The 27961-nt window shown below is 35.5% G+C and overlaps 2 protein-coding genes across 7 annotated transcripts in view; one reads left to right on the top strand and one right to left on the bottom strand.

Moving 5' to 3' along the window:
• ttll7 (tubulin tyrosine ligase-like family, member 7) overlaps positions 1-6413 on the bottom strand; it is a 110648-nt gene extending 104235 nt beyond the window's left edge. For all 3 annotated transcript variants that reach the window (XM_038272161.1, XM_038272160.1, XM_038272162.1), the window contains exon 1: positions 6140-6413. The gene's annotated coding sequence lies outside the window, so the exon portion shown is untranslated. The remainder of the gene's footprint in view (positions 1-6139) is intronic.
• A 2905-nt stretch (positions 6414-9318) lies between these two features.
• Positions 9319-27670, top strand: prkacba (protein kinase, cAMP-dependent, catalytic, beta a). 4 transcript variants are annotated; one of them, XM_038272243.1, is made up of 12 exons: positions 9335-9450; positions 9540-9656; positions 14717-14725; positions 17515-17576; positions 17871-17999; positions 20371-20469; positions 21222-21304; positions 21428-21554; positions 21720-21815; positions 25042-25164; positions 26257-26421; positions 26512-27670. In XM_038272243.1, exons 2-12 carry the CDS (start codon positions 9611-9613, stop codon positions 26635-26637), a joined length of 1065 nt encoding a protein of 354 aa, XP_038128171.1. In that variant the 5' UTR covers positions 9335-9450; positions 9540-9610; the 3' UTR covers positions 26638-27670. The 4 variants fall into 4 exon arrangements, with proteins under 4 accessions (XP_038128172.1, XP_038128171.1, XP_038128173.1 ...); XM_038272245.1 differs by lacking the exon at positions 14717-14725; XM_038272244.1 differs by lacking the exon at positions 14717-14725 and having other exon boundaries at positions 9319-9656.
• Positions 27671-27961: the final 291 nt, after the last annotated feature.

Here is a 27961-nt window from a genome sequence, read left to right as displayed (position 1 = left end):
TACAGTCCTTAGCGTAAAGGCTTAAAATATTATTTTTCCTATCCAGGGCACATTGTGTTACCTATTTTCTGTGCTATATGGCTTGTATGAAGCACGATCGCTTACAGCTTTCCTCTAGCCACTTCTTCAACTAAATAGAGAACATGATTAATATTTGTCCTGTAAAAAAACTTCCCCCACATGAATTGCTGACCATTGCAGACCTCTGTGGTTGAAACAAGACAAAATGTAAAATGATTAAAGAGGTATAAGTTGTTTACTAATAAAATGTATTGTTATCATATATGCTTCTATGCGGACTATAGTTTACAACACTACAATTCCAGTAAACCATTAAAACTCAACAAGGAGATGAAGTAGCTATATTGGGGGTTTTTTCAAGCTAGAAACATTAATTAAGGGACATGTTGAGTTTTTTTTTTTTTATGTGATTTAAATAGGAAAAAAATCTAAATAAAACATGGTTTGAATATTCATACATACAGCAGTTATGTCCATTTTATAGAATCTAATTTTAAAGCCATTATCTCTGTTTACCTCATATGGATACAAAGCACTGGCAATCCTCCCAAAGGAGCATTTTGTTTTTATTCCATAAGCCATGTGCTGACAGAAGAAAAACACACGTTAATAACTTTCCATTTATCGCTGCAGCATAACTACTAACATATGTTTCCAAATCAACAAATGTTGCCACAGTGAAGCTCAAATAGCAAAGAGTAAAACAATTTAAAAAACAACATAAATAAGATGTTTTGACTTTAAAATAGGGAAGCAAAAGCTGAACACTTATGTGGAAACATTAAAAAGGGATTCATTTGTAAACCAACTGTATTGCAATGTAATACGATGGCCTCTTTGTATTTCATAAAGAGATCAACAGTAGCCTCTAGTGGTGGCAGTTCACCTGTTTCCCACCAAACAATGTTTACGTTCCACACATCCTGTTTCCTTTGCTGGAGGATCGCTGAGCTTAAAAAGATGTGCTCACAAGACAGCTTACAAAGCAACTGCATTGATTCTATCAACAGTCTCTAGACAAATTAGAATGAGAAGACAATCTAATTGTATTGCTTGATCATTCAGTAGTCCTCACTGTCAGCCTCTTGGTCTGCCTGTGGTAAGCACAGAACATTGATCCCAACTAGAATGAGATCAGCGCAGAGAGGAGGGGGAGCAACAACAAAGAGTCAGAGTGATAAAGTGAGGCTGGCTGCCCTGCTGACAATCTATCCCCCCACCCACACCCCCCTCCCAATGGTGTAATGTATAAGCTCACTGTGCAGGATGCAGGGAACACTGTCTCTGTAACACCCTCTGTCCCCTATAAGAGTCATGTGAGCAAAAAAAAACAATTTTCAACTCACTATATTACAGATTCATTTTTCACAACTGGTGATATTGAATAAAGATCACAAGGGATAACTTTGATCCTCCATACAGGGTGAAATGCTTTAGAGATTTGGAATCTGAAATGAGGGAGTCAAACACATCATGTTAAAATAATAAGTCATATCTTGATTGAAATTACTACAATGTTTAAGTATTTTAATGATAAAATGGACACACAATTGCTTTTGTTCCCTTTGAATAAAAATCAATATGTTTAAGTCTGCAGCAGCCTGATTTATTTTTCCAATTTTCTTGAAGTAGTCACTGAGATAATCATGGATCTCCTTTGGTAGCTAATTTAGACAATAAAAATCAGGCCTTACTGTGTTCTATTGTCATCTTCACCTTGGTGAATTATATCAAATTATGATGTGTGATTTATTTAAAATGTATCTAAATGATTGGATTGCAATGGACAAATCTGATTACATATTTCTACATAATTGAATTTGAATTGAGTCTGTTTAGTGCCTCGAGTTGACATTTATGTTGAATTAGCTTAAAATAAATAAACTAAATTGAACTTTAACTATAAGCTGCACAATGGTACAGTTTGTTGCACTGTTACCTTGCAGCATGGCGGCCCTGGGTTTAGTACCTGATCTAGCTTCTGTCTGCAATGATTATATATTCTCCTTGTGGGTTCTCTCTATTCATATGTGGGTTCTCTCCAGGAACTCTGGCTTCCTCCCATAGTTTGAAAACATGCCTTCTTGGCTGAAAGCATCTTTACCTCTCTAATTTGCCTTTGTGCTCACAAGGTTGTATGTCTAGGTGTTGCCTTATGATGGATTGGCAACCTTTTCTTATGCACATAGACTTTTTCCTGCCATTTAACAGAATATATTGATCAGGGATTGATTGCGAAGGAAGGAAGGAAGGAAGGAAGGAACGAACGAACGAACGAAAGAACAAAGGAAGGAAGGAAGGAAGGAAGGAAGGAAGGAAGGAAGGAAGGAAGGAAGGAAGGAAGGAAGGAAGGAAGGAAGGAAGGAAGGAAGGAAGGAAGGAAGGAAGGAAGGAAGGAAGGAAGGAAGGAAGGAAGGAAGGAACATTCATTTATCTCTTCTACAGTTTATTCTTCAGTTAATTAAATTTGAATTTCCAAAGCAAAAAATGAAAAAAAATGAAAGCAGGTATAAACCAGTTTCCAGAGGTGTCAAGTAACAAAGTACAAATACTTCATTACTTTACTTAAGCAGAAATTTTGGCGGTCTGTACTTAACTGGAGTAACTATTTTTATACAACTCTTTATATCTATTCCCTAAATGTTTTTCAATTATATCTACTTTCTATTCCTTACATTTTTAAAAATAGGCTCATTAGTTTTGTTTCATTTGAGCTCATTTTCTTTATGGCCTGTTTGTATTTTAAAAAAGAAAATCAAAATAATTGGTTTTATCCAGACAAGTGTTTTCTTTCTGGTGCTGCACCAACTTATTGTTTACCACATACCAAAATAGCTTTTCAAGATGATGCAAAGTTAAATTTGATACTGTTGCCATTAATTATAAAAGTAAGAAAATTAAGTCTAAGAATTATCCTCCAGAATAATATTACCTATAAATATTACCTTTATACTTTAAGTAGTTTTAAAAATTGTACTTTTATACTTTTACTTGAGTAAAAAGCTTAAGTTGATACTCTAACTTCTACAAAACTGTTTTTAAACAGTAGGATTTCTACTTCCACTTGAGTAATGAACATTAATATTTTTGACACATCTGACAGTTTCCAATAATAAATCTTACTTAAGTCTTCTACCACATCCCAATACACATCAGGATGTCTGTTATAACTTTTGTTTGTTGCCCCCTTTGCATGGCTTTTAGGTACTTGTGACTAATGGGACATGGAAAGTCCAAACCACAGCTACAACTTTATTTACTCCTTTTTGACCAACAGAGGGAGCCAAAGGACCATCATAGAAAGGTTCAGCTGCAGATCTGCTGTTAATGCTTAACTCCTGCTGTGTCCTCCTGCCACCCTACACAGAAAGGCTTATTTGTGAATAGTCAGCTCTTTGTGCTACTCGTGTGCATCTCTTTCTGTTTTTTTCTTTTTTTCTTTTTCTTTTGGGGGGCTTTACAAGACAAACAAATGTTGATCTGTGTGCATGGCAACTACAATACAATTTTCAGATAATTATTTACCACCATGAGTACTACCTATTGTTTTATTCTCAGATTTTACCTGAAATTCAAATTAAAAACATTCACTCAAACTAAATAAAATATTACTGAATGTGAAGCAATAACCAATAGCATGTCTGGTAAAACTTCATGTTTATAACATGAGCAAATCCACAATAAATCTTAAACAGTTGTGTATGAATTCTATCTAAGTAAAAAACTTAGGAGGCGATATTTCTGAGTGATAGCTTGTTTAACACCTATTAGACTCGTTATAACAGAAAAGTTTTCTCCCTGCGGCCCCAGTTTCATCTCCTTGCTGTGTTAAGCAGTCACCAGACCCACAATCAGAAGGCCAAGGAAAACATTGCACGTCCTTGTTTTAAGCTGAATGTGCAGAATATATAAAATATATCTCACCATCAGAGCATTACGGATACATTCAGGGCTTGTGTAAGCTCTTAAGAGAAAATAATGATAGGAAAGGGACAAACATGCTGTAATTGCATCACTAAATCTTAACTAACTATAAGAAAGAAGGATACAGCAATACCAGTTTTGTCACAGAGGCAACATAAACCTGATTAGCTGCATATCGGATACATCAACTGTCATGTAAAGTGATTAAAGCTTTTAAGATATGTAAATAAATAGACGTGTTCGTAAATGAACAAAAACATAGACAAAAACAAATGTTAATAGTAGAAAGTGTTACTTAGAATTTCTAATGAACCAAAAAATTGGTAACCAACTCTGCCTTTGTCTCTCTTTCTAGCTAAGGAGAGAAACAAGTGTAGGAGCTATCATCCCACGGGGTACTGAAATACACAGTTACACCACACACTGTTTTTTTTTTTCCTAAAATAATCCTTTAAACTTTCAGAGCTTCAAAATATTTTCAAGTTAAACTTATTTTTATCCAGTAAGCATTTATATTAGCCACAATTCCATTTGGAAATATATAAAACAGCAATATCACAACATGAAGAGTTTGCATGCATCTATGTTTACTGCTATTGGTTAGAGGGATACGGCTGGAAATTACTGGCAAATCTGCTGCTTAAAAAAGGCCAAAAAGGTTTTAAAAAGTGACTAAAATAATTTTTTTCTACAGAGAACAGGAAGGGAATATTGTGCACTATTAATATATGCTATAAAACTTGTATTAACTTGTAATAAAGCTTGATTCTGAAAATCATTGTCTCAAATATCAGAGGTGCTGGATATCAAATTAGAAAAAAAAAAAAAAAACATAGAGGACAGACAATATATTTTAATGATTAAGTGAAAAAGCATTCAGCGATGACTGACTGAATGTAGTAAACACTTTGTGGTCCTTGAACTTGATAAAACGCTATACAGATATAGGCCATTTACAATTACCATTGCATAATTAATATTATCATGTTAGTAGTCAACAATTATATTTCAATCAAACTGATCATAGAAAGCCTATTGCTGATATTACTGTTTCAAATTATTTCAAAAGTAAAACCTCAAAGTGACGTGGATAACGCTCAAACAGAGATGCATTAAAATTGAACAGATATGGTGTGTAGATCTAACCTGACAACGGCCAGATGCATGTCTCGCTCCGCCCAGCGGAGCTAGGCGGAGTGAGACATGCATCTGGCTGTTGTCAGGTTAGTGTACATCACAATCTATAATGATATCAGAGTGATCTAAGACCATCCCTATACAGTATTAGCAGCATTACTGTTAATATCCTGAGATGTAAAGCAAACATTCGTATTCCAATACAAGCCTAAAAGAGCAAAACTATTTTAAATATCCTGTTCATCTCACACTTAATGCTTAATAAAGTCCATAAGGAAGGATGTCAGCCATGATTTCTGCTAAGCTCACATTTTATATAATCCATCAGCTCAGTCAGAGCTGGTCATCTACAGCATGTGGTTTGTAGATGTAGAGCTATACTACAGGCAGGACTGAATAAATCAAATCTCTAAACACCATATATTTCATATAATTAGTCAATCTCTGGGTGAATATTGTTCTGCTGCAAAAAAGCAACAACAAAAAAAAGAAAAGAAAAAAAGCTGATGAGTTAAAGACAGATTTATGAAATGCGCTTGTAATGCCAGCCTGCGAAGTGCCAGTGCTGCAAAATCCAGAGCCTTTCTCAGCAAGAAGTCAATGTGGTATCTTCCAGATCACTGGAAGGATTGCAGGCCATCCCCCCCTTTCTCTGGATTTATTGCTTCTTGTCCATTTTGCAACCTAAGCATAAACTCATTTAATCTGACCTGCTGAGGCTCTTTTTTCGTGCAAGAAGTAAATCTTCCACATCTTAAGCAGGGGTGTTGTTATTACCATGAGTGAGCTGCTAGCATTGGCTTGCTAACATCAGGATGCTAGCTACTCACATAGGTCAGGTGGAAGAAAAGGAAAGCAAATGTGTCATCCTGTTAGCTTCCAGCGTACAACCCCCTTAATGTCGACGAATGACAACAAATAAGAGATGCATTTTAATTAAGATAGTGTATTTTCGTTAAGTAAGATACCGCCTGATGATTAATTATAAATGACACCGGACTGCTCTGCAGTTAGCTTAGCAACAACTGCTCACGTGAAACAAACCGTTAACGTTTACCTTATTTATTCCAGTGCAGATCTTTACCTCGTCCCTCTCTCTCCGACTGCACAGCTGCCATTTATGGACACTGAGCTCTCATCGGTAAATGTGTCTCCTTCAAACAGTGTTTTTTTTTTAAGACCACTCTGAGTTTGTGGTGTTTTTACGCCATTACTACTAAAAACTGACGTTTAATTTATACGTTATAATATACAATCACTGTGTTGTAGCACTGTTGTCTGCCGTGAGTGCTGGAGCGAGTCCCTGGGCGAAACCAATAGGTCTTTCTCAGAGGGGGGTTCTGCTGAAGTTTATGTTCGCAGTATGGCAAAATCAGACACTAAACTTACTCTACTTCTCTTGGAATGAATTGAGCTTAAAATAAGAAACAGAGGACTATTAAAGAGGGAGAAAGGCTGCTCGACTTATCCAGGTTTCTATAAAACGCCGCGTTTCTTTACAGTTCACGACTTGCTGACACAAACGGCTACCTAGCAACGGTGTCGCTGGCCATGGTGCTAAAACACATCACGCCCCTCTAAAGGGCGCGTCACTCAAGGTTTATTAATGTGTTATTTACAAAATCAAAACGTTTTTTATACTCTAGCTTTATTGCAGTTATTGAGTGCTCTTTATTCTTTATTTTTATTCACATTTTTATTGTATACAAGTTCTACACATCTAAAACAAGCTGTTATAATTTTATGAATAGTCCTGCAATAACCTGTTTGTACTATTGATATTATTTTCAGTTTTTTACTATTCTAATCATATTGGTTCCTGATTTAATTAATTTCAAAAGTAATTTTTGGTAGAGTTTTTATTCTTTTTTTTTTAATTGAAAAAACAAATATTTTTTAAAGCGATTCATAAAACATGGTCATTATTGTGATTATTATTATCTTTAGTATTGTTGTTCTTGACGTGAGGTTAAATTTCATGTGAGAAATGCTTAAACACTTATATCAATAAAGAGAAATTATTTTACTACTGTTTCTGTGATTTAAACTGCTAAAGTACAGTGTACTCTATGGTGTTTATAATTGATTAGTCGTGGATTCCTCTGGGAATTAGAGCTACCTGTTTACAGCAAAGCTCCTAGTAGTTAATTGCCCTTACTGTATTAGTAGGTTTTGTGCTGCAGTTAAAGAAAAAAACAGTTCCAAAACATATTTTGTAAAACTTTTTGTTTTGATTATATCTTTTTTAAGCAAGACGAAGATTTTCCAACTTGTGTTTATTATAGTTACATAAGTTAATTTGACTTGCGTTCATTTTCTATTTATTTATATATTGCGCTAATTCACAACAAATGTCATCTCAAGGCACTTTGCAGACAATTCAGCCAGATCATCCAGTCAAATTAGTTAAGAACTATTAACTTAAATTGGACATGGAAAAAAATTGTCTGTAAAAGAAGTCAGAGTATAATAGTGTTTTCTTTTTATATTGCCTAATAACAGGTGACACTTGGATGTATTATTGAAACGTCATACATGAATAATAACTTTTTGGAAATTATAAATTGTAGATTATTTATTTTTTATTATAAACCAATAATTTGTTTTTCCATGAAAGAAAACGCCTTTATTCAATTACATAATTTTTCGAAATCAACGCTAATTCTGACATTTTGTATTGAAAAAGCTTCCTGGATGGAAAGTGAAACGTCTTCAAACTTTGAAACAAATTCCCGTGGATTTTTTTTTTTTTTAACTTTGTTGGAATGACTATGACCTGGATGAATGAGAATCTTCACCAACATTACATTTTAAGGACTTCCAAAAATAATAACCTTAAAAAATGTTGAATGTTCCTTTATATTTCCTCACAACCAACAATATTGTATTATATTACATCATACTATACTATACTATTCTATTCTATACTATACTGTTCTATAATATACTTTACTGTACTGTACTATACTATACTATACTATACTATACTATACTATACTATACTATACTATACTATACTGCAATATACTATACTATACTATTCTATACTATACTGTACTATACTATACTATTCTATTCTATACTATACTGTACTTACTTTACTATATTATTCTATACTGTACTACACTATAATGTACAGCACTGTACTGTACTATTCTATACTATACTATAATATACTGTACCATACTATACTATATTGTACTGTACTCTACTATACTATACTGTAATATACTATACTATACTATACTATACTATACTATACTATACTATACTATACTATACTATACTATACTATGCTGTACTGTACTATTCTATACTATACTGTACTATACTATACTAAACTGTACTGTACTATTTTATACTATACTATACTATATTGTACTGTACTATACTATACTGTAATATACTATACTATACAGTACTGTACTATACTATACTATACTGTACTGTACTATACTATTCTATACTATACTGTACTGTACTGTACTATACTATACTGTACTATATTATACTAAACTGTACTGTACTATTTTATACTATACTATACTATATTGTACTGTACTATACTATACTGTACTATATTATACTAAACTGTACTGTACTATTTTATACTATACTATACTATATTGTACTGTACTATACTATACTGTAATATACTATACTATACAGTACTGTACTATACTATACTATACTACATTGCACTGTAGTATTCTATACTATACTATACTGTACTGTACTATACTATTCTATACTATACTGTACTGTACTATACTATACTGTACTATATTATACTAAACTGTACTGTACTATTTTATACTATACTATACTATATTGTACTGTACTATACTATACTGTAATATACTATACTATACAGTACTGTACTATACTATACTATACTACATTGCACTGTAGTATTCTATACTGTACTATACTGTACTGTACTATACTATTCTATACTATACTGTACTGTACTATACTATACTGTACTATATTATACTGTACTGTACTATACTATTCAATACTACACTATACTATACTATAATATACTATATTAAACACTTTGATAGACTGCAACAATTTAACACTTTTAAAACTGTTACAGCTTAACATAGAACCTTACAACACCTTTCAAAAATTACAACTACGAAAGGCAAAACTCTTTCGCTAAACCTGTAATTTCCGAATAGTCAGTGAAGGCAGCGTTCCACCTATCAAACGCATCCATGGATATTCCCATAGGACGTGAACGCCGCGCAGGACGAGAGGAGGCAGAGGTGAAAAGTCTGGATCATGTTGTCATTCCAGCAGATGTTTACATGAACAGCAAAAAGGACACGATTTATAAGCATCTGCGAGTCGGCCAGCCGAGTAAGACCAGGTTTTGTCGATAAAGAAGGCACATTAATGGTGTTTTTAGCCAGCCGGTGTGAACAAGCTGAATTTTGTTATCGAGCTAGCGGAGGAGCCTGTTAGCTAACGGCCACCATCATCGCTCCTAGCCAGCTGTGCATCGCCCTGTCTGCCTACGATGGGAAACGCAGCGACTGCCAAGAAAGGAAATGAACAGGAAAGCGGTGAGCCCCCAGGAAGCCATCCTGTTTGCTTTTAGCCGTTTAATGTTAATTGTACCAGAATTTTGTCAGCTTGCCTTTAAAACCCAACGGCTAGCATCATTTAGCAGTTTTCCCATCACTGGAGCAGACAGTACAGTAGCATGGGATGCAGAGAACAACCATCTTTGCTTAGGACACTTTTACAAAGCGTCCTCTCTGGTTGCTAATAATCGAAGTTCAAAACTGTGGGGGAAATGTTAAGAACCATCTTATATCTGAATTTTATATATAATCGTCAATCTGATCGTGGGTCTGAATGTCAAGGATCACGTGGTTCATGAAATAAACTGATTGTTTTAATATGTTTATTGCTTTAAGTGGAGCTATTTGTTTAACTTTAAAAGGGCCAATATCACGTGCCTGACAGCAAGATAACATCATCTAACAAGCTGCTAGGCAGGGCCTGGATGAAGCTAAAAACAATTAGAGTTTAAAAGCGTTTGCTTTGGCTAATAAGTCTTATTTTAGGTAACTTTACCACTAAATCAGTGTTGACAGTTTTAAATTGCTGTTCATTTCATTAGCAATATTACTGCTGTTATTACTGCTGTTATTAGCCATTTATTACCATTCTTTTTTCACAATATCTATTGATCTTTAAACACCCTGGAACTCTGTAGTGTAAAAACCAGTTTATATAACTCCTCGTTCAAAGTAACCCTATTGTGCACCCGTTCTACAATGTAAATCTTCTATAGATTACTTGGGGGAAGCAGTCATGAGAATGTTGTTGTTGTTCTGAGTTGCCAGCCTAATCCAGCAAACTGTGTCATAGCTTGTGGCCAGTCTACAGAGCCCTGGTCTTGACCTGCTTTCTGATTGGCATTAGTTTCTGCTGTCTAACAAACTTGTGATTTTGGCCACATGCAGTTTCTGCAGAGGGCTGCAACTAGAAACCAATGAAAAGCACAAGTCAGACATGTATGGTAACAAATCATTCTTATATTTTTAGATGTAATCTTAAAGCTACAGTGTGTAATAATTTCAGGGGTTTACAGACAGAAATGTTATGTAATATCTCCATATTTATGTTTGTGTTGCCTTAGAAATTGCTGTGCTACGGAAATTGCGCTACGGAAACACAGAGCTAGCAAACTAGTTACTGTAGAGATTGCCGTTATGCTCCAATGTGACTTCTGCAAGTATATAGGGTTCCACTGAGAAACGTCCCTGATGTTTCACAGGTAGTGAGTACTGACGTTACTCAGATTATTCCTCGAGCTACTGACAACAGCAACTTAACTACATTTAGCGCTCAGAAAGGTAAATAAAATATGCTGAATTAGGATTATTTCTACTGTATCACACAGACCTCATAGATATACATCCTCACTAGGGGTGTAAATCACACCCATCTTGGCGATTTGATTCAGTATCGATTTCCTGACCCAACAATTCGAATATTTTCAATACTCAAGAATATGATGCGATTTAATTCGATTGTTTTTTGTGTGTTTTTTTTTACCTTACAGGCTAGACAATGTTTCAAATATGAAATAAATCAATGAAAGCTGTAATATTGTCATGCATTTTATTTAAGAAACAACAGCAAATAACAGAAGTAGAAAAGTTGTACTCCACCTAGGCCTATTAAAACCTCATTTACTGAAAAATAACAATGCCTCTGCATTATAGATTCTGAAAGGCTTTGCTTCAAAAAATACTGCACAAAATCAGTGCAATGAGTGCAATGCAATACCTCGGCTCCAGAATGTCGACGTCCCCGCCCCCTCCGCAGACAGGAGGCCGGCTTGTTTTGTTTTTATGACCAAAATTGTGGAAAATAACTTGTGAAGTTTGACCAGCTAGAAGAGCGAGATGCGTGAGAACGCTGGGACCCTTTTTCCACCTGGATCCCTGCTATTTTTCGCCATCATGTTCCTCCGTTGTCGGACAAACTTGCCCCCACTTCCTCACCGCCTCAGTCGTATCTAGAACCACAGCGTATAGCGCAGACCATGTTTCAATATTGAGCATAAATCAAAAATGTCTGTGTCAAGCTCACTGTGACACACTGCTGCAGGAGTGTAACCAGGAAGCGAGGTAGGAGGGCAAAATAGGTTTAGCGCAACCGCAGCACGGGAGGGAGAACTACGCCCAGGAACAAATGGATAAAAATAGACCGGAGGAAAAAAAAAACATGAATCGACACTCTTGCGGACATGTCGATGCATCGGATTGTCGGCTGTTGGATCGATGGATCGATACAAAACGATTATTATTTACACCCCTATTCCTCACCCTCTTCCTCGTCTAATAACCACCATGCCACAGTCCAGACTTGGATTCTGTAATCTGGGAAGATATATGCTTCCAACCAACGCAATCTCACTATCAAACGTAACGCCTCCAGTTACTTAGTCTGTTTATAACACCATGCTAAGCAGCTCACTAAAACATGACAACGATGTGGGGAAAAAATACCATTTATAAAATTCTATATATATATAAAATGACCTCGTTATCACTTTACAAGATAGGTGACGTTGCAGAACTTATTTTGTACCATGAAAGCTTCCGTAGTATTGGAAGGGAAGAAGCGGTGGGAGGAGAGTTCGATGTCGCTACAGTCCGCAGTCTGACCAGCAGATGTAGCTGAGAACTACACACTGCAGATTTAATATTTATTGCTACTTTGAATTTCACAATATTAACAATAAAAAAAGTTTTGATTGTCCTAGATTTTTTTTCTACATTGTTGACTGGATGGAGTAAACTGAAAACAAGAACTGGGCGATTAACGATAAAATCGATTGATTGAAATTTCTGTCTATTAAGATAACTTTTTTTGGAAAATCTTGATTTATTTATTTTTTTTTGCATCGCTTATGCTTCCATAGCTCAGGGGGACATCGGTTCATCACTTTTAGATATATTAAGGTGACCTCCCAAAGGAGATGATTAAAATAAAAGCTTGTTTTTGAAAGTGATGCGTGTCATTTTTCATTAATCTATCAATGAATTCGATTAGTAATCCGACAGCAAAAGGTTCCTTGAAGATTTTTCAATAAATTAAACCAGGTGAAACTAAAACTTTTCAACTTGAGGAGTTCTGGATAGAGCCTATTGACAGACGTAAATATATATTTTTTTATCTTAAATGTAAAATGTTTATATATTTTTTAAAGTTTTAATATAATAACTGCTCTAAATAAGTTGCTCTGTCAGCTGAAGGCATGTTTTACAGTATCTATACTCTGTTTAACAATTAATTGATTACTAAATTAGTTGATGGTTATTTCATTTATCAATTAATTACTATAATCCAATTAAATGTTTCAGCCCCAGTTATTTTTGTTGTGAAAATTTAAAAAAGTATTCACTGGATATAGTAGAAACAATTCAGAGGCTAGATTTTTAAGTCATATCACCCAGTCCTACTAAAAAGTGAAGAAGTGCAGTATATAACACATCCACCAGAGAGCATGTTTGCCGGAGCGAGGTGCTTTATTCCATCGCTTTATGGGTGGTTAAGGGTTCTCATCAGTAGTCTTGGTTTTCTGTGGCTGCACAATGTTTTTCGAATTTCAAGCCAGGTCCTCCATGCTCTGTTGGATTTTTTTCCGCGAAAGCAAAACAAACCACAAAAAAAAAATAAATTACAATTTGCCTGAGCGGTGTAGAAACAGCATCAACTGGACACATATTGGGCCACAGTAGACGAGGACGTGAACAGGAAACTTAACTTAATGTGGTTAAGCAGCCATTGCACAGGACTTGACTGCATACAGGAAGTTAGTGTCAGTGGTGTAAAACCTGCAAACGGTTGCTTTATTTGAAGGCTTTCTACACTCGCATATCAACTTATTTACCTTAGAAATGGCACAGGGGAAGGATCACTCCTTTGCCAGCCGCTTAATCCACAAATATCTTAAGAGCGGACAAGAGAGCAAGGGACAGGAGAGTGAAGTGCCTCAAATTTCTGAGTTCACCGTCATGTGGGATAAGTCGAGTAAGTGCAGTGGATGTCTTTTGTGCTAAACTTTAGCTCTGAGCAGGGTGGGCTGTTGCTTGCATTAGAAAATATTTTCTATGTAGCACCTATTCCATTAAACCATTGGCTCTCTTAATCTTTACAGCTCATGTATTGTGTCTGAAAAGTGTTTTTCTTTAAGTTTGTTGTGATATCAGGATTTTAAACTAAAAATAAAGTTTGTTTAACTTATTTTTTATTTCCTCAATAGCCTAAAATTTGCTTTTACTACAAACACATTTGTAAGATAATTTCTTACCTAGAAGCACTGCCATTTTAAACGTAATGCTTTTTATTACAGGCTGATTCAGGCACTTCCGTCATATAATATAATCGTACATTTATATATATGTCTTGTCATTTTTGTGCATCTTTTAGCATAAAATATCATTTTCATGGCTTTATTACAGTCTCCTACTGTCGGTGTTGTATTTTTTTTGTCTTTGTGAAAAGCAAAATTGAACCATATTGTTAGGAATGGCAAAATAATATTTACTACTAAGTAAAAGCTGAAATAAATTCATTAATATGCAGCCTAACAGTGAAGCTGCAGAAAATGTATCAAATCACTATGTCATTACAGTATAAGTGCGAGCATAATAACACTTGTTTGTGTTAGCCTTCGATGCACAAACAGGTCTAGATTTCACACATTGAAAAATCCTTTAGCACTGATTGAGTGAGGTGTTATTTGTGATGACAAAAGACAAGGAGAAGAGTGAAAAAAATCGCATTTAGAAAGACCATCGCAGTTAACAACTGCGTTTCCTCATTTTGTTAAAACGCTCAGAAAGCCTCATTATTCCTGCACAACAACATAAATATCCTCGATTCTGTAGCTTATTCAAAAAGATGAATTGTCTAATTTGATTCGATGTCTTGTGATAAGGATGCATTACATTGTGTCCAGTGTTCTTTTTTTTCTACATGTGTTTCTGAAATGTTCTTGTTTTTTTTGCACTTCATAAAATGTTCTTCCTCTCTTTTTCTTCTCCATCATTTCCATCCATATGGGTGAATGTTCCTGCAATCCCTGGGCAAACTGTAGAGACTTTTGGTACGCTCATTGTTCCATGAGACATCCCAAGTCACAGAGAGAAAATGTATAATGCTCTTGGACAGCCTTGTTTCCCTAATTCCAAAACTTGCAAACCAGTTGAACATGTCATTGAACTCATCCTGGTTTGGATTGTTGTGTTATGTGAAATTAAACGTTTTATAATGTCAATAAATTCGTTGTTAAAGCTAAATTTAAAATTCAATTGTACATTTTATCATTAAATAAGGTATGAATAGATCAAAGGAAACAGATCAGTTTAACAATGATGTATTTATCCTTTAACTAATGTATCTATTCGTTGGTTGCTGCTCTGCAATTCAAAAGCAAACTAAATACAAATACAAATGCCATGGTACATGAAAAATTCATAGATTTTATGGAATGTAGTTTTGAAAATGTCTAAATTTACTTAAAAAAAACCTCCTAAAAAGATCAGATATAAATTATTAGATACATCAGAACTTGGAATGCACAATATTATCAGTATCAGATGATACTAGCTTCAAAACCAAATATCGGAGATCAGCTATTTTACCAATTTAACTCGTCGATACAAAAGTGAATGTTTTTGGTAATATATACACAGCAAAATCAGCCTATTATTTGTAACATGTTTTTCGAGCTTAATAAAACTGAGATTAAGGCTAAAGACAAGAAAACTGCTGCATAGGAAGTTGCTTCAATTTCTGTTGTAGTCAGAGTTGCTGCCTCTCTCAAGAAACTGAAGCACAGAAGTCTGTATCTAACATTAAATTCCTGATTGACATTTTAAACGCTTTGTACTTGAAGTAGATCAAACCAGTTAAAGGAAACCTTGCCATGAAAACCATGTTCTTAGTGATAAAAAAAAAAAGAAAGAAAGATATATACCAAATTCTTTCATATTATTAAAATTTTACACAAATTATACCTGTTTTTTTTTTTTTTTTTTTTAATACCACATCTAGGTATATAGAATAAAAAACCTTTTTACACAGTTTTTTTTTAAAAACGGTATTTAAAATTTGAACTCTTTGCACACAAACAGGGGAAGATTTAGTATATGTATATATATTAACAATATTTAAGATCATCAAAGAAATAATAATAATACTGCGGAAAGTACACAGCTTTCAAATGAAGATATAACAACTTTCTTAGGCATAAAAGTTACCCAAACCTGTCTGGCTACCTGTGAAGAAAAATCAACATATCATTAAGCATCTGTATAAATAAATAAATATAAATCTTTGTGAGGGGATTTTGACCCACTATTTTTGATAGAATAGTTTTATTTCAGACACACTGGAGGGTTTAGGAGAATGAGTGATCTGTTTAAGGAAAGGTTGTAGCATTTTAATTGGGTTTAATCCCAGACTTTGAATATACCATCATTTAGAGCTTTGAGGTGTGGACTTTTGATAGTGTGCTTTTGATCATTTTTTCTGCTGCATATCTCAGTTATGTTAAAACTAAATGTCCCAAACTGATGGCTGGAAGTTCTCCTTCAAGATTACCTTCAGTCAGTTTTGGCCTTGAATCTTTCCCATAGATACAGCTTTAGCTCAGTATGTCTCTTATTGTTGAATCATGAAGACTGAAATGAACTGAGGCTCTGAGACCTTTGATGTTGTTCTGATGCCAGATCTCTGAGTGATTTTGGTGGACTGAGCTCTCTTATTAAGGTTCACCATTTCACCATATCTTTTCCTTTTTTGGATAATGACTCTCATTGTGATTTTCTGCAGTCCAGAAAGCTTTTTTTCCAGATGTTATCATCTGGTGCGATTTGTTTTGTCTTTTTAGAGATCTTTAAGCCTACTTCGTGTTGTGCAAAAGGTCCAGTTTAAGTGATTTCTTGAGTTAATGTGTCAAGCAGTCTCCAGACAAAGAGTAGTTTGGGAAACTATAGCAAACAATATAGAAAATCAAAGTTGGTTTATGATTTGATAAAGAAAATAATTACCTTTAACACTGAGGCAATTAGGTTTGGGTAGCTTTTTTTTCACCTCTGTAAATTAAATCATTATTTAAAATTGGTTTTATTCAGGTTGGCTGAAACAAAAACACTGTGATCATTTTAACATTTAAACATCACTACAAATAAACACAAACAAAAGAAGTTTTGACATGCACCACTTTCATAGCGCTAATATAATTAACAAAAAGTAAAAAGATGTATCCAGCCTACTCTCTTTAGTTTTATAAAAAAAAAATGAAATTGCAAATTATCTAAATTGTTACTTTTCCATCTTTTTATTTTATGATCCATACAAAGTTTAGAACCCCATGGATTAAAAGCGAAGCTTAAATCTGTGATATCTGGCTGTTTTAAATGGCTCTGTGACTTCGGACACCTCATGTCTGCTGTGACTTTAACAGTGCACCGTCCTCATCATGCCTGCTCTATGTTCTTAGTTACATGTATGTTGTACCTTGTGTCTTTTTGTATATGGTCTCTCTCCTTTACCTGCACCCCTCTCCTTAAAGAGATGCAGAGCAGCTTCTCTCAAATTTGACCAGATCCGGAAAGTTCACAGAGCTCTTCGCATCACTTTGTGATTCAAAGTTTCCTGCTTAGGCGTGTGGTTTTGACTTTGACAACTTTTTTTATTTGCGTTTGATTTTAGTATAGTCTCCTCTCCCCACGACTTGCCTGACCTCAGAATGCTTTTGTTTCCCCCGAAGATGTAAACTGTTTGCTGTTTATAATCCCTGAATGTGAAATTGGACTTTATATTGCTAAGTACTGACATTTGAATTGTTTTAATACAATCTTGTTCCTTCTTTTTCTTTTTTTTTTATAGTGAAAGAGTTCTTAGCTAAAGCCAAAGAAGATTTTTTAAGAAAATGGGAGTGTCCCCCACAGGTAATATCTTCTAATTTCTAAAATTTGAACCCTTTAATTTCTATTCTTTTTATAAAATAGACATATTTTCAATGTTTAAAATGATATTATTTTCATCAAGTTAAAATTGCTTGCATATTGTAAGCCTGAATGCTAACCCACTGGATAATTTACACCATCACTGAAAATGTCCCCATCCAGCTAATATGAAATCAGCTTGAGCTATATCAATAAGGGGGGTTGCAATGCAAGTAATCCAGGCCTAAACACAGTCAAACTCCCTTTATTATTTTGATTGCTGTGTATTTCTTACAGTGTACAACAACCCTGGATGAGTTTGAAAGGTTCAAGACTCTGGGCACTGGCTCCTTTGGACGTGTGATGCTCGTGAGGCATAAAGGAACAAACCAGTTCTACGCCATGAAGATCTTGGACAAACAAAAAGTGAGCACATTTTGTTTTATAAAACCCATCGCCACCTTACAAACAATATTAGGTACTGTTGTCGTTGTTGTAAGGCTTGTAAACAGAGAAAGTTTGCAGGAGCGCTTTACATAAACGCAGAGGCTGTGTATCTGATGAAAGGAAATGGTGTGCTTCCTCTCATGCACTGCTGGTACGTTATCACTGAAAACCCCAAAGGCCCTCCACATGAGAGTTTCGATCTTTAAATACTGATGTGGAAGTGGTACAGACAGGCTTTCACGGTGTTGGTCTTCTGAAGCTGTTCTGCTCACTTGAATTTGACTGTTGAATTTAGAGGTTAAACCTGTGACTTTCTTTTTCACTTCAACAAAACAACTTCAATTTTTTTCCTTTACTTGGCTTAGCCTCTTTTTGTTCCTTAGCATTACTTTATAAGAGAAATGAGATGTAATCTTGGATACCCATGTGTCACAATCTAACTATTATTATTATTTTTGTTACAGTAGTAGTTCCCTACACTCTTTTTTCTGTGACTCCTTTCTGCACTCAGATAAACTTCCTATTCCCCTTTGTGAATATGTCCATTTCCTGTCTACATGACCTTCTCTGTATCTTTAGACGTGGTTTGTACTCAGTGTTTGATTTCAGAGCGTTCTTTCAGCTGCTCATCTCACTCAAAATGTAAATATAATGCCTTGAATAGTATTCATACCCCTTGGTATTTTACACATAGTATACAAAGTGTGGCGTGCATATGTGGTAAGCCCCTAGAGTCAAAACCTCATCCAATCATCTGAAATGCGTTTCTATCAGCTCATAGTTAGATGAAGAGGCCAAGTATTGCTACAGTACACAGTATTATATGCATTTATCTGCCCTTTAACTGGGCTGTTGTCAAAAATGTTTTGGTTCTCACTCTTCCTCTTTAGCATTGGTTGTAGGTTAAGGCAGTAGTTCTGAAACTCCTCTTGATGGGTCCCAATTTCATTTAGAATAAAGTGCTCAATCAGTTTTTTTGACAGCTGAAAAAAGAAAAGTCAGTTGCACTATACAGTATTGCAATAAACTAAAGTATAATTTCCCTTAAAACACAAAACAACCTCTTCCATGCATCCATCCATTTTCTGTCATGATTATCCCAGCTGGGGTCCCGCTGAGTGCTGGTGCCTATCTCCAGCTGTCAGTGAGCGAGAGGTGGGGTACACCCTGGACAGGTCGCCAGTCCATCACAGGGCAACACAGAGACAAAGAGGAAAAACAACCATTCACAAACACACTCACGCCTAAGGAGAATTTAGAGAAGCCAATTAACCTAACAGTCATGTTTTTTGGACTGTGGGAGGAAGCCGGAGTACCCAGAGAAAACCCATGCATGCACAGGGAGAACATGCAAACTCCATGCAGAAAGACCCCGGGCCGGGAATCGAACCCAGAACCTTCTTGCTGCTACCCCCTGTTTCACTGTGCATCCCTGCAACAACCTGTTGTAAACTGTAACTATTTTATTGTAACTGTTTACTTTGTATAGTTACTCAAACGAAAAAAAAAAAGGCTCCTTTATGCCTTGTGGCCTCAACTTAACTTTCTCACAGCTGTATCCCTGATGTGTTCCCTATGCTCTTTGGTCTTGGATGTTTTCTAAAACACTTCGGAGGCCTTAAAAAAAACTGATGAATTTCTACTGAAATCAAAGGACACATAGCCAGACTTACTAATAATTTGATAACTGAGAGCTTTTGGACTTTATTTAAAACTATAAGATTAAAGTGGGTGAATACAAAAGCATGCAGAAACCAGGCATACTGGATTTTAAAGCAGTTATACGTCCTGATAATTCAGTTTTAGGCTGAAACAACTTGTTCCTGTGAAGTGTACCTATTTTGTACAAGATTAAACAATTTGCTGTATTTAGCTTATGTTTTTTTTCAGTCTTGAAAACCTTTACTTATGTTTGTAGAAGAGGTCTTTGATGTATCTCAACCCTTATCTAGACCACTGGTCATATGGAGCCTTGTTATTTTGTATATCTGCAAAAGCTGGTGAGTTGTTTGGAATGAAGGCTTTGCAGCACAGCTGAGCTGTTTAGTTTGGAAATTTGGGAATTAATTTACTACGCTGTTAATCTACTTTATTATGAGGGAAAGGGAGTTTTTAAACACATGGTTAATATAGCTACAGCATTTGACATCATTTAAGGCAATTTAATTGCATTCAGAATCTTGAAACTGCAGCCGTCACATCCTAGCAGATCTTATTGCCAGGTTTTATTTTAGTCATTTGGTGGTATCTCTGCTACTGTGTGCTGACATACAACTTCGACGCCTATCCGACACATTAGGGAGCATCCAGAATACTTTTCATTGAATTCTCCATTGCTCTGTGTTTTCAGGTGGTGAAGTTGAAGCAGATAGAGCACACATTAAATGAAAAGAAAATACTACAAGCCGTGTCCTTCCCATTCCTCGTCAGATTGGAATACGCTTTCAAGGTAATGATGGAGGTGAAGCCTTCTGCGTCTGAGCTTGAAGAGTTTCTTTTTCCAGATGTCATTTTCAAAACTTCCGCTTTGCCCTGAAATATTCATGCTTTTGATCATTTTCTCACAACATTCCCAAATGTTGATCCTATCTGAGTTTGCATAATTTGAAAAGCCTCTAATTATGTGATTTCATTTAGCAAATGTAGCATCTGAAACAACAGGCATATATTTATGAGAGACGCACCGATCTGATACCCGGACCAAATATAAGCTCCAATACTGACTGATTAGTTAAATCAAATAAAGAATGAATGACCGATCCAGTCATTTCTAATTTTATGGATTCTGGTTACTTCAATCAGATGACTGTAACGCTGATTACGACACTGTAGAGAGTATACAAAGAAGCTACTGAGGATTTACATCTGTGTTCATTTGTTGCCTTTTTTGTAACAATTTTTATATTAAGTATGATGCCTTTTACTCATTTGGCAAGGTAAACGGTTGATTTATTCAACAGAAGTATCTAATCGGTATTGGATATTAGCCCATATTCTCAGACCATATATCGGTATCAGACTGGATCGGGAAAAAAAAAACAAAAAAAAAAAACAGATCAGTGCATCCAATACTTACCATTTCATTACTTGTGTTTCTTTACTGTTTAGGAAATATTTTAATTCTGAGGACTAAAATTAGACCGATTTTATTGTTGTCATACATTGAACGAACCGCTATGATAAATGTAATTAATGTTCCAGGACAACTCGAACCTCTACATGGTGATGGAGTATGTGCCCGGTGGAGAAATGTTCTCACACCTTAGACGCACAGGAAGGTTCAGGTACAAGGCGAATCTGATGGTTATGGTTTAGTTGTTTTATTTGTCATGGACTTATTTGCTTATTTCTCTTGAAATAGTCCAGCTTTTCTACAGTCTCTCCAATCATGTGTTTCCTTTTTTCAGTGAACATCATGCAAGATTTTATGCAGCTCAGATCGTGCTCACCTTCGAGTACCTTCACTCTTTAGACCTCATCTACAGAGACCTGAAGCCTGAAAACCTGCTCATAGATCAACATGGATACATCCAGGTAACCAGGTCATCTCAGATTTAGTGTGGAAAAAAATAAAGTTACCAGAGCAGAAACAAAAAAATAAAGTGGACTTACCTTTTTGTTTTTTGATAAGACTTAAAGAAAAATCACATTTGAACACATTGGCTTTGCCTTTTCACTTGGATGTCATCTTCTCTCAAGGTCACAGACTTTGGTTTTGCCAAGCGAGTAAAAGGCAGAACCTGGACATTGTGTGGAACTCCTGAGTATCTGGCTCCTGAGATCATCCTCAGCAAGGTGAACCATTGTCGTCCATCTTCCTCCACCGAAACTGATAGGCAGTCAGGCAGCGTTTCTATGGGGTTCAATAACATAGTAGCAATCATATGAAAAAACGTAGTATTTGTGCAGAAGTTCATCTTTAATAAAAAGCTCCCTTATTTTTCTATAACTTTAACTCTACTGTCATATAATTGGATGTTATTGTCTTTTCAATCAGACAATCTTTGAACAAAAACAAGAAAACTTCAAAGTGCAATTGGTGTTGATAAGTGCTATTCAGGAGTTCTAAGTTTATTATGGCAAAAAACATCTCTGCAGTGACGTGCGGTCAGGGGAGGCAGGTGAGGCAGTGCCTCACCAGCCATCATGGAAAGAAAGAAAATATATAATCATAAAGTAATTTAAATTGTTATATTCATCCGGTGGTTTGTACTAAAAAATATTCATTTTTCATGTAGCTTCACCAATTTCGATTTTTATTTGTTCAAAATCGCTGAATTTTCTTATTTTCCCATTCAAATGCTTGGAAGCGATGCCGGTGAGGCAGCAGCGAGCTCTGCCTCACCTTGGATTGCGCAACCCCTGGCTCTGCGCTGGCTGCAAAGCGGAGAGAGCATGTTGCTGTACGGCGTCAATAAAATGGTTTAAACAAATGTAATATGTGAACTTATTTCTAATAATTTGGCTTATGTATATAATGTACAGAGCTTTTTGTCACCAACTGTGTTTGTGTAACGTGTTTCGTGTAATGAGCGATTATAAACGGCAGAGAACAAGTTCGAGGTGAGGCAGGCAGTTCTCTTGCCTCATGGCAGGGGGTGCTCAAGAGACTGAAAACATAAGGCAGGAACAGGACGGATCAAGGAAGGCTTTCTTCCCTGGCAGTGATCTCCATTGAGACAGAGAGACTTTTAAAACTGAAGGAAGATAAGGAGGACTTCTATTCATTTATAAGTAAAGGTAAGACAGTAATAACATTTATTTTGTTTTGTTTTTTAAGGAAATGTGTGTTTTGTGAGCTACAGTTTGTATGTGTAAGGATGCAGAAGTGAAACATAACCTGTAAACTGCTGTCAATCTATGCATCTATTTGCAAATCTGATTCTGATGACGTCAGTGCCTCACCAGCTATGAACCTCACCGCACGTCACTGCATCTCTGGTACTACTAAGCTCTAAAATGACAGGAATAAAAAGATTTTAATACCATCTAGACTTTTTATTTGTATTATTTTATTGTTCCTGATTAAAAAGAAAACAAAAAATTCCTCCATTTGCTACATATGTTGAAATATAGGATGTAGCGGTAAATTAGATTGTTTTGGTCAGTTATTGGTGTAAAACAGCACATTCTGCATAAAGTATTTTACTACATTCTTCCTTTTAACACCTACAGTAAAACCTATAACCTGCTTATTGCTGCAAAGCAGTTTGTGCACCTCTATTAAAGCTGCTTCCTCTGGCAGCCCATATCATGATTTGGTTTGATCGCTCATCTGTTTGATTATCTCTGAACATATAAAAGCATTTTGGACTGGGTTCTTAAATGCAGATAGTTGGCTCCAAAGTTTCTTCTCAGGGCCAAAGAACAATACCTGAGGACTAGGGCTGGGTAAAAAAAAATCGATTTAATCGATTTCGAATTGATCCTTTACATTTTTGCAAAATCGATGTCTAGGGAATGAGATCAAATAATTTTATAGTGACGCGCGTGACGTTCACATTCAAATGAGCAGGAAAGATGCACTCAAGATGACTTCAAGACAGCTGCAAATATAGCCAATAGGTTGACTGAAGACTAATAAATTGGGCTGACCAGCAAACACCCTTTAGTTGTTACAGAAAATGCTGGAAATATGGTTTCTGCAGTGGAGATAATGCAGCTTATGCTGTTTCCCCGCTGTATCACGTCTGCTTGCTCATGTGAGGCTTCACTTTTCGCTTTTCACAAACAAGTTTGCACTTATGAGACAGTTTTGTTTACATATAAAGTTTAAACTGTCTGATTTACAAGTTTGCACTTTGTGTTTAATGTGACAGGAAAAAAATAAAATACATGAGTATTTTGGAATACAGTTGAACCACTTTCACTATTGTAAAAACAGATCGAATCAAAATTAATATAAGGGGACACCAAGTACTGTTTATTAACCAATGTTTTGTGATAAACTGGGATAACTACATTTTAAGCTTCAAAGAGTCAAAGAAATGTTTCCTAAAGTATACAAAACCCAGAAAAGGACAAAGAACCACTCATTCTTTGAACGTGTCGTATCAAGATATAATCCTGGTTAAACTCTTTCGTTGTGACCTAAAAAAACATCTAAGCCAGCAAGAAGACAAATAACTTACCAATGAGCTTGAAGAAACAGACGCTCATAGAAAAAAATGTATATTCATTGATCACTGATATCTGGAAAAAAAAAAACAAAAGGAGAAAACAAACCAAAAACCTGTCATTTTTCACTATTTAGGGATGTCAGGTATAAACATTACAAATCTTTGTAATTCTTTCAACTCTATTGATTATCAGAAGTTGTATTGGTGCTGACATGCGTGATGTACATTAATATTACAATAAATTTTGGATTTATCACTTTTTAACTGAAACTAACAACTGAGCACTGATATGTTCAGAAAATAAAATACCGCATGAAGTGAATTTTAAGATTTGAAAGATTGATCTTTAATTGTTGAGTTAAGTGGGATTATTGTTACGTTTGCTTTTCCATTGATTCAAATTCAGGGGAGCCTTATTCAGTTAATGATATATGAGATAAAAAAAAAAAAACAAGTTAATGGAAAAGGACTTTAAAGATAAGCCAAGTAGTTTTTGTTCTCAAACATCATATTGGCGTTAAAGGCTTGAGTGACTTGTCTGTGTTCGGATTTATTTCCCTTGACTCAGACACAAGACTGGAAGTCAGGAGGCTTTGATGCAGGCAGGAATTGAAGCTGACTGCTGTGCTGACATAGTGCATTATCACCAGGGTTATACCAAGTGACTCTAGGTGTTTGATGGCTGCACAACAGCTGCAAACAAAGCATTTACTCTCAGGATAGAATATTGTGTGGTTCCTAAAACTAAAGCACACATTTCTACTCTTATAATCTTAAAAGGGGAGTATAGATTAGATTTGATTCAATAATCGTGGCACATTTTATTTTTGTTTTTACACCGTGAAGCTTTCCCAGACTTTATCTAGGGAGTAATTGTGATTTGATTTATCTCCTTATCTCAGGGCTACAACAAAGCTGTTGACTGGTGGGCTCTTGGAGTTCTTATATATGAGATGGCTGCTGGTTACCCTCCTTTTTTTGCCGATCAGCCCATACAGATTTATGAAAAGATTGTGTCTGGCAAGGTAAGAAAAAATAGTTAATTTTGTTAGAATATGGGAGTTTATTCTCTTACATGGTTTTCTGTTGGCTCTTCTCATTTATAACTTATTTTAAATATATCTTAGACTCGTGTAATCTGAAAATCATAAATTAAAATGTGTTTTGGTTATATACCAATAGCATATTTCCTCACTCAACTTCATATTGCTCTGTTGCAATATTAATTTTTTGAATGTGTCAGTGTAATAAACTGCAGTTAAATTTCAATGTAGTTTTGCTAATCAGTTATTAGGACCTATTTCATGCTTCATGCTGACAGTTTACCTTAGTCTGTGGGGCTAAAAGACATAAACTTTAAAATAATGATTAAGAAAAAGACATTGAAAGTTTCCAAAATTAGTGTGATTTTTTTTTGTCTTTTTGTTTGTTTAAACATTTAATGATTTATTTGTTTTTAGAAGGTACCAATACATTAACATAAATACTGACTGGAAAATAGAGTTCTTCTATTTTTGAGTGAATACAACAATCTGTGGTGTTTGTGGCTCCATGCGTAAAGTCGTAATCTAGCAAGAGTTTTCCCCAGTTTCCCCTCGTCATGGGAAAGGCACTAAAGTCAAAGTTGTCTTCTGATCTGTTCTTTAACGTCTGTGTTATAGGATTGGGTGATTGTGGCTACTAATGGTAAAGATGTGTCCAAACCAATAAGTGGCCCAGTCAAAATCCATATTCATATCAAACTGTGACGTGATATGACCTGAAACGGGACAAAATTTAACCACAGCAATGTCCTGTTGCTAAAAACGCCTAACAGTAGTCCTGCTTTTGGTTCATTTTAATGAACTGTTGCCCCCAAAAAGAAAAATGTTTTTCAAATTTGCTTTTAACTGCAATTATTCACATGAAAAATGATGTTAATTTTTCTGAAATATGTAAGCTTAGGAGACATTTATAAGAAAGAAAATAGATGTTGCCGGCACTAGAATTTAGTTTGTCTGGAAGTTTTATAATTTGTTGGTTTATGGCATTTTAGCTCTTTGATGAGACAGAAACATATATATATTTCTATGTCAATTTCTTCTTTTGATCAGAACACGTTACTTCTTGCCTTGTAGGTGCGATTTCCATCTCACTTTAGCTCCGACTTGAAGGACTTGCTGAGGAACCTGCTCCAGGTGGATCTGACAAAGAGATTCGGCAACCTAAAGAACGGTGTAAACGACATAAAGAACCATAAGTGGTTCTCTTCAACAGACTGGATAGCCATCTATGAGCGAAAGGTATTTCCTTTTCCTCAAACACTTACATGTCTTTCATTCCACGCTGTCAGACTTTGCCCTATGTTGGCACTTTTTCAAACTTTGTTTCAGGTTGAAGCTCCGTTTTTGCCGAAGTGCAGAGGACCCGGAGACACAAGCAACTTTGACGATTATGAAGAAGAGGACATCCGCGTCTCGCAAACAGAAAAGTGTGCAAAAGAGTTTGCTGACTTTTAGCCAAGGCCTGAGCGGTTCCTGCGGCTTTGGGATATTTGCACTCTGGTGAGAGATATAAGGTGGAACTGAGGCCATCCCGTGCTCCTAACAATCGCCTCGTTCCTTCATTCCACACTGCTCAAATGAGGTCCTTTTTGCCATGCCCCCTGGTGCTGTTGGCATTGATCTACACACAGGCAAATTCTGCAGACACCTTCATGTGCTGCAACGAAGTACTAGACCACATTGTCATAGTTTTTTTGTTTTATCCTTTAATCTTGACTCTCCTTGTGTAAAGTTTGAATGTGAAAAGGAACATGCGAAATGACTTACTCCCTTTTTAATGAGGTACAGAGAGTAGTAGTATTACCTGTTGTTGCAAATGGTATTGAAGGAGTTTTTTTTTTTACTTTTTATCTGTTTTTATTTTTTGTTGTCTTTTACAATCCTCATTGTGATTTTTAGGGAAGGGGTATGGATGAGTTTTGATCCATTTCAAAATAATTTGGCTTCCTCAAGACCTGGAAAGGAGTTTTTATTTAGACTTAAAAAAGTGAGACATCCTTTATTTATTTTCTTTTTAAAGCATGACCACGTTTTTAACAGATGCAGTTCATTTTTAGATTAAAAAACAGATGCATTTTTTTCCCCCGCTCAGTTCTTAAAGAAAATAATTACTAGTAACAAACGGCATCAGGATGCAGAAACATGTCAGCTAAAACATTTGTAGCATGATTTATTCATATCTAATCACAGAACATTTCCTTTTTACCTCAGTCTTTTGATGGAGAGAAATTCTATATTTTCTAGGTACAAGTATATTTCACAAGAAGTGAACCTGAAGATGTTTGCGTTCTGTCTGTGCACACAGTTCGTATGTTTGTGGTACGTTTAAAAGTATGTCCAGAAATGCACTAGCATGGCTTTTTTTTTTTTTTCCAATAGCTTAAAGGTCAGTTTGTTACATTATCTGAAGGGTAGGAAGCAGCGGTGTTCATATGGGGTGACCTTTGCCCCCTTTACGTTGCGTTTTGATTTTTTTTTGACAGCTGTGTCTCAGATTGTGATATTTTCTTTTTTTTTTTTTTTCTTTTTAATTTTTTACTTTTGCATGTGAATGTTTTCGTAGCAGCCTCACTGGAAGCTAAAAGCAGTATCCCAACTCTTTCTTTTGCAACCTTGGAAATGTGTCGCAGCATGAAATGTGAAAGCAGGAGATGTCTTGATCTATGTAACGCAAATGCCATAAAAAAGAAAAGAAAAAAAAACGTTGCCTAATCACGTAGCTGCAATAACAGAAATATAAATTATGGATTTAACTTGGTTACAGCTTGGCCAGTGAATC

Source organism: Cyprinodon tularosa, unplaced genomic scaffold, assembly GCF_016077235.1.
Source record: "Cyprinodon tularosa strain WSP-4 unplaced genomic scaffold, ASM1607723v1 ctg82, whole genome shotgun sequence".
NCBI lineage: Eukaryota > Metazoa > Chordata > Actinopteri > Cyprinodontiformes > Cyprinodontidae > Cyprinodon > Cyprinodon tularosa.
Note: the sequence above shows the minus strand (reverse complement) of the source record. Positions and strands in the feature narration are given on the sequence as shown.

Coding starts and splice junctions, on each gene's coding strand:
- prkacba (XM_038272242.1), top strand. CDS start 13,515: ATGGCACAGGGGAAGGATCACTCCTTTGCCAGCCGCTTAATCCACAAA. Junction 18,000..20,370: donor AGATCTTGGACAAACAAAAA/GTGAGCACATTT, acceptor CTGTGTTTTCAG/GTGGTGAAGTTGAAGCAGAT. Junction 21,816..25,041: donor CTGAGATCATCCTCAGCAAG/GTGAACCATTGT, acceptor TCCTTATCTCAG/GGCTACAACAAAGCTGTTGA.